Source organism: Amblyraja radiata, chromosome 37 (assembly GCF_010909765.2).
Source record: "Amblyraja radiata isolate CabotCenter1 chromosome 37, sAmbRad1.1.pri, whole genome shotgun sequence".
NCBI lineage: Eukaryota > Metazoa > Chordata > Chondrichthyes > Rajiformes > Rajidae > Amblyraja > Amblyraja radiata.
In genome coordinates this window covers 21,741,685-21,749,217 of record NC_045992.1, presented here as the reverse complement: position 1 = coordinate 21,749,217, position 7,533 = coordinate 21,741,685, and the positions used below count along the sequence as shown (strand labels likewise).

At 47.3% G+C, this 7,533-nt stretch overlaps 1 protein-coding gene across 1 annotated transcript in view; it reads right to left on the bottom strand.

Moving 5' to 3' along the window:
* Positions 1 to 1,897: 1,897 nt before the first annotated feature.
* nfkb2 (nuclear factor kappa B subunit 2) overlaps positions 1,898 to 7,533 on the bottom strand; it is a 110,783-nt gene continuing 105,147 nt past the window's right edge. Inside the window, exons 22-23 of the mRNA XM_033012415.1 lie at positions 6,939 to 7,050; positions 1,898 to 4,105 (exon numbers count right to left, since the gene is read on the bottom strand). Coding sequence (XP_032868306.1) covers positions 4,020 to 4,105; positions 6,939 to 7,050 — 198 coding nt within the window. The 3' untranslated portion in view covers positions 1,898 to 4,019. The remainder of the gene's footprint in view (positions 4,106 to 6,938; positions 7,051 to 7,533) is intronic.

Genomic DNA, 7,533 nt, shown 5'->3' with positions numbered 1-7,533 from the left:
CGTATGGTACACCAGCTGCACAGCGGCTCAGAGGAAAGCGCTCCAGAGGGCCATTGACAACGCCCAGAGGATTGTCGGCTGCCCTCTTCTTACCTTGGAGGACTTACACAGTTCCCGCTGCATCAAAAAATCCCAGAGTATTATAAAGGACATTTCCCACCCCGGACACTCCCTGTTTGAACTGTTACCGTCAGGCAGACGGTACAGATCTACAAGGACAAGGACAAACAGACTTAAAAACAGTTTTTACCCCACTGCTATAAAGGCACTAAATGTAGCCGCCAAGGAACGCAGGGGCGATACATACTAAGAGACTGTGAAATCGACAGAAGGATGTAGAGCTGGGTGTTTATGCGTGCTATTTTTATGATATTTATTTTAGTTTATCTTTTTTTAAATATTTTACCTTGTATGTATCGTTAGCTTTTTAGAAATGTTTGAATGGTGCACTGACTGGCTGACATTTTACAATTTCGTTGTACATGGTTCATGTTACAATGACAATAAAGAAACTATTCTATTCTATCTGGTAACTTAGTTCTCCTTATCTTTACTATGTTTATTTCAATTATTGTGTTGTTTCTGTGATTCCACACCTCTGCTTTGAAGTATGTCGCGCATGCGTGCGGGACGGGGTCTTCACGTAATCCCTCATCGTAATTCCTCATAAAATACAGATCAAACTTCAAACTTGTAAGTTCTCGTTTAATCTTACTATTTTACTTCTATAAGCCTCCTCTCAACTTCTGACTTTCCAGAGAAAACCTCTCCTCTTAGCTAATACCACCTAATCCCAGCACCATATATAGTTTCATACTAACTATATGCCTACACCTGGAGTAGGGCAGGGCCGGCCTTAAGCCGATTGGACCGATTGCTCCCAATTGGGCCTCGCGAGTAAGGGGGGCCCCGCGCCAGAGTAATCGACTCTCGGCTCGGGTAGAACTACCCTGGGTGGAGGGGGGAGAGAGAGGTGGAGGGGGAAGAAAGGGGTAGACGGGGAGGGGGTGTGAGGGGGAATGGAGAAGGGGGAGGTGGGCCGTTCGCTCATGGCAGCGCTCCTGCCCCTCCAGTCGCCGTGCTTCACGCACACAGCCCCGGCTCCACCCCTCTCTCTCCCCGGTGAGACGCGGTGAACTATACACGGAGGGCCGGGCGCAACGGTTACAAACAACGGCCTCAGCTCACACCCGTCCGCCCAGACCCCGGCATCCGCTCCCGCCGCCGTCCCTCTCCCTCCCTTCTCTCCTTCCCTTCTTCCCTCCCTTCTCTCCTTCCTCTCTCTTTTCTCTTCTCTCATTCGCACCATCCCTTCTTTCTCTCCTTCCCTCCCTCCCTCTGTCCTTCCTCCCTCCCACACACACATAACGCACAGACAACTAACACACACACATCATGCACAGACAACTAACACACACAACTAAGTTAGGATGGGGTAGAAGCCCAAAATTTAATGCCTGGACTGGTTTCTCACCAATGGTTATTGGTTTTCCAGGATCTATTTATTTAAATTACTTTTTTTTTTCATTTCACAGTCACTAAAACAAGTGGCATTGTAACTATATACCTTTCAGAGGTGATCTACACATTTTGTTTGTTACTTGTAGGCTTACATGTATGCAATTTTATATTAAAATGTAGCTTAGATCTGTTTGGTCAATTAAGTTGCAGGCACTTTTTAAGCGCTCATTTTGATTACTTTCCATTCTACCATAGAGATCTATAATAGACTTTAATTATATTTCTATGAATCTCCAGGCCTTGGCTGGGAACCTGGGGCTCACCAAAAGTGTTCCCAATTGGGCCCCGCACCTCCTAAGGCCGGTCCTGGAGTAGGGCATGCTGAATATATTGTTTTCTATATTCAGCAGAAAATAAATAAAAGTTGGAGCAAAAATCCACTGACCTGGGATGATTTTATTATACAATCAAATTAAATATGAATGGAAACCCTGTTGTTCCAGAACTACCATTCTTCACGTACCAATGTACTCTATACATCGTACACAGCTGTTAGATGCAGATTGTTAGTGCAGTCCATGTACTGGTAACATGTACATTCAGGCACTCAATTACTGAAAGCAGAAAGACAATGATGTGTGAGTTGTGAGGTTGCAGCAAAAAGGATTCAACTGTTCTGGAGGTCTGTCCAGTATGTCTTTGGAGTGTGGGAGTAAGGTTCCGGAGTAAACCCACGCAGGTCACGGGGAGAACGTACAAACTCAGTGTAGACAGCATCCGTAGTCAAGATCTAACCCAGATCTCTGGAGCTGTAAGGCAGCACCACTGTTACTGAAAGCAAACATGCAGGCAGAGCAAGCAGTAGTATGTGGGTCTTAACTGCAAGACTATTTGAATGCAGGAACAACATTACGGGGCCTGGGTGAGTCTACACCTGGAGTAGGGCGTGCAGTTTTGGTGCCTGTATTAAGGCAGGCATGTATTTGCCATAGAGGGAGTGCCATGTGCGTTCATTAGAGGGTTTCCTGGCACGGCAGGTGTACAAGGGGAGACAAGGCAAGGACGGCGGTCAGGGCACAGAGGTCTCGAAGATGGAGAGCAGATCCAACTGTCAAAAGAGCTTGACAATGTTGGACGATGTTTCTCTTGGCTGTTGGGGTCTACAACGGGCTTAAGGTGCAGGATAACACTTAAGTCAACGTGGGGAAATCTTTTCACTCAGATGGTGGTGAACATGTGGAATTCACTGCCACCAAAGGTGAGTCTTTGAAAGGAGATAGGTCAGAGGAGTGTTGGAGGGGAGGGTGGCGTATGGAGGGGAAGGAGAGCAGGATATATACGTTTCTAGACAGAAGATTAGTGGTCCCATTGGTGAAATGGGTTCAAAGGGATGAATGATGCCCCGTGGTGACAACCTTTTGGCAATCATCGGCACATTTTTATTGTTTATTATCAGGTCAGTTCGGTAAAGTATCAGCTTTGAGCATGTGATCATGTGTCCACAGTCTCCCACACTAAACACCCCACATCCCCACATTTTATATCAGCAGCAGCTCATAGATTCACTCCCTTCTCTTATCATTTTCACACAGTACATCATATGATACATAAAGACGGCGTGATGGCAAGAACTGATGGCTGTCGAGTCCTGTCGAGTCCATCTGACAGCAACCACTGGTCCAAACCCTCACCTACCGACTCGGAGAAAGTCTACACTGGGATGGTGTGGTCTTCCACGTTCTTTTGCAACATAAAGATTCAAAGGGAGTAATCAACTCCTTTAATTTTATAAAACATTCACACCAAGCCAAAGGGTGCGGATGCCAGCTGTTTACTTTGACTTTCAAGCGCACGGAAGTGAATCGGCCCCCGTCTTCCCCTTGCCGACTCTCCAAGGTCGTCCCTAAAGTATCACGGCATTGGTTGATATCGCCAGAAACGGGGCTTTTCACCACAACCGCGATCACAGAAGACACAAATTCAGAGAGAGGCAGCGTCATGGGAAGGGATAAGGGAGAGGTTGTTCCAAGAAAAGAGAGCTAAACACCATTTGGCCCGCATCTTGTAAGGCGATTTATGCAGGCAAATGGGATTAGTCACGATGGCACGATGGTGGGAATAGGCATGGTGGGCCAAAGGGCCTGTTTCTATCCTGTAAAACTTTATGACTGTGATTGCCTTCCTCAGTCCTTCCTCATTGCACAAAGGCACAACATCGACCCTTTAAATGAAGAGGCATCTCCCGACTACATCTGCACATGTCCAGCGCCATGTCTCCTCGTCCTTCCTCCTTCAGCACAGAGGTCCCTCGTCTGATGTCTGAATAGATCACTTAATCCAACTCTCCTCCACGAACATCGAAAGCCGCAAGTCAATCAGTATGGAGCCGGCCTGATCCAAACATTCACAATCACTTTTCTTACTGCAGGCAAGGGGCGAATAGAGTTATGTCGACTGTCTCCCTACTATCTACATTTGGCGGGAATGACAAAGTAATTTTAGTCTCTCCGTTTCGTCGTGCCAGATCCTGTTCCCGGTTAAACCAGATGGTCACCAATTTAGACTGCGATGGACAAGTTATCCTTTGCATCGATGTCCTTCTGCGACTCACTTTCATAGGCACTGTCCACCGACTGCTTCCCATCTGTAAGAAACAAACTCCCATCAGTCTCACCAGCAACGGCATCTTCAACGCAGGACACAGAGTCATTTGTTGCACAAACCCAGACCATACGTGCAAGTGTATACCAACACACCAGTCCCTGCACTGGTCCAATCACAAATCCCACTCATGTACTGAGTGGGTGGAGCAAACAGAATATTACTGTAAATACCTTGGACTGACTGGCAGTGATGCGCAAGGTACACGCAACTGGTCCTCAGAAAGACACAAAGTGCTGGAGTAACTCAGCAGGTCAGGCAGCATCTCTGGAGAAAAAGGATGGGTGATGTTTCGGGTTGGGACCCTTCTTCAGGCTTACCTGGGGACGGGGGACTGGAAGTATGAAAAGGCCAGAACAAATCAGGGTCATACCATACCAGGATGCCATTTGTCAGGACACGCTCTATGGAGCAACAGTAGAATGACACTAGCAGCTGTTGTGGCAAGTTGACTTTCCTGAGTGATCTTAGGAACTAAAGCCGTTGTTGTGCCTTCTTTACCAGGGACTGCGTGTTCATTGACCACCTGAGACCTGCTGAGATCTGGGTGCCCAGGAACCTGAAACTGGAGACTGTCCACTCTTTCTCTGTTTATGTGCAAGTGAGGAATGGTCACCCTGCTTCTTCCTGAAGTCAATGATGAGCTCTTTTGTTTATTTGTATTGAGTGCTCTGAGCACTCTGTTGTTCTCTGAGCACCAACCTATTAACCTCTGTACCTCCTCCCTGTAAGCTGACTCATCGCCCTCAGTGATCAGCCCCGCCGCTGTCATGTTGTCTGCAAATGTTATGATGGCGTTGTGCTGTGGGTCGGTATGCATAGGTGTAGAGGGAATCGTTTTTGCTACCAAAGTTGCTGTTTTCTGTTTTTGCTACCAAAGTTGATAACCTCACATTTATTCACATTAAACTGCACCTGCCATGCATCTGCCCACTCACCCAATCTGTCCAAGTCACCCTGCATTCTCATAGCATCCTCCTCACAGTTCACACTGCCACCCAGCTTTGTGTCATCTGCAAATTTGCTAACGTTACTTTGAATCCCTTCATCTAAATCATTGATATATATTGTAAATAGCTGCTGTCCCAGCACCGAGCCTTGCGGTACCCCACTAGTCACTGCCTGCCATTCTGAAAGGGATCCGTTGATCCCTACTCTGTTTCCTGTCTGCCAACTAATTTTTTATCCATGACACGCTCTACCCCAATACCATGTGCCCTAATTTTGCCCACTAATCTCCTATGTGGAACCTTATCAAATGGTTTCCTCCCACATCCCGAACACAGGTGGGTTTGTAGGTTAATTGGCCCTCTGTAAATTGCCCCTCATGTGTAGGGAGTGGATCAGAAAGTGGGATAATGTCGAACTAGTGTGAACGGGTGATCAATGGTTGGCGTGGACTCGGTGGGCCGAGGGGTTTGTTTCCGTAATGTATCTCTAAAAACAAGTTTCATAGGGATAGGGATAATTGTGTGAGTGAGAACAGAGCTCATGAAGTGACCCAGCTGAAACAGACTGGTGGGTGACAAAAGAGCTTCAGTTCAACGTGATCTGTGGCTGAAAGTTAATGCAGGGGCAGCTGTCTCTGGCAAGGCAACACCTTGGCATTCCGGCAGCAGCCCGACTTCGGGACTGTGGCGGCGTTCCGGCGGCGGCGACACGACTTCGGAGCCTCGGCCGCGGGCCAGTGGACGACATCATCGGGAGCTCGCAGGTCACAGGATGGTGACCTGTTTTTCCGGAGCTCCCGCAACAACAGCTTCATCCGCTGGACTGGAGGGCGGCAGCTTCGGCAGCTTCGACCACCCCGGGCCGCGGAGTTTGAACCGGCCCATTCGCGGAGCTCGGTTTGAGCCGCGGGACTGACTCACTTACCATCACCCAGCGGGGTCACAACATTGGAGGCCTGGATTGCCTCAGCACAGAGGGAGAACAAGGAGGGAAGAGACAAAGACTTTTAGACTTTTGCCTTCCATCACAGTGAGGAGGTGCCTGGTGAACTCACTGTGGTGGATGTTAAATTTGTGTTTTTGTTATTTTATTATATGTATGACTGCAAGGCACGAAATTTTGTTCAGACCAGAAGGTCTGAATGACAATAAAGGATACTTTAACTTTAACTTAACTTTTTCTAACCTCGAGTACTTGATTAATGGTGGTTGCCACAGAGGGACTATAATAAATATTCACAGGCCCGTTATAGGTTGTGAGGAGGGACTGGATAGTCAAAACATCCATTGTCTGGACTTTAGAAGACTGAGAGGTGATCTCATTGAAATGTACAGAATTATTTATAGAAACATGGACAATAGGTGCAGTAGGCCAGTCAATATGATCATGGCTGATCATCCAGAACCAGTATCCTGTTCCTGGTTTTTCCCCCATATCCCACTCTCAACTCCTTTGCTCAAGTCTCATTGTCCAATTTTGCGAGATGCCTTTCGACTTTACAGATACAGCGTGGAATCAGGCCCTTTGGCCCACCGCGTTCATGCCAACCAGCGATCACCCAAACACTAGCACTACACTACACCACAGGGACAATTCACAATTTTCAGAAGCCAATTAGCCTACAAACCTGCACTTCTTTGGAGTGTGGGAGAAAATCAGAGCACCCTGAGAAAAGCCACACGGTCACAGGGAGAACATACAAACTCTGTACAGATAGCACCCGTAGTAAGGATCGACCCGGGTCTCTGGTGCTGAGCCACTGTGCTGCCCTATATCCAAGGAAATCTCGCTCAAATCCAATTTACAGATCAACCATGAGGACAACAGTCCTTGAACTCATCTTCCCCAACAACATCGCAACGCACCTGAGCACTGAAGCGCTTTGTAAATGTCTGTTTTCTGGATAATATTCATGGCTTTCTCCCAGCCCAGCTGCTGTAGGGCTTCAATTAATTGTTTAATCGTTCCACCTGAAATCTGGAGAGAGAGAAGATTATGAAGACATAATCAGAATCAGACACTGCAGATGCTGAATCCTTGAGTAACTCAACGGGTCAGGCAGCATCAGTTGAAGGCAATGGGCAGACAACGTTTCAAGAAGATTATGACTCCACTTGTGAACCGTAGATTGGCATAAGATTGACTATTCTGTATTAAACTGCATTAAATATTCCACAGCTCGCGTGCCCCAGTGATAAAGATCCTACTGTAATTTTTGATAACCATCTTCGCTATCTATGATATTGCCCACTGTAGTATCTTTTGTAAAGCCGCTGAGAGACAAAGAGGGATCTGACAGTGGGGGGGGGGGGTTATTAGATTGGGGGGGGGGGCGTGCAGTAGACAGGGGGTGCTACTATCTACCTCATTGGTGATCCTCGGAAGATCCTTGATCAGACTTTGCTGGCTTTAACTTGCACTAAACGTTATTCCCTTATCATGTCTTAGAGTCATAGAGTG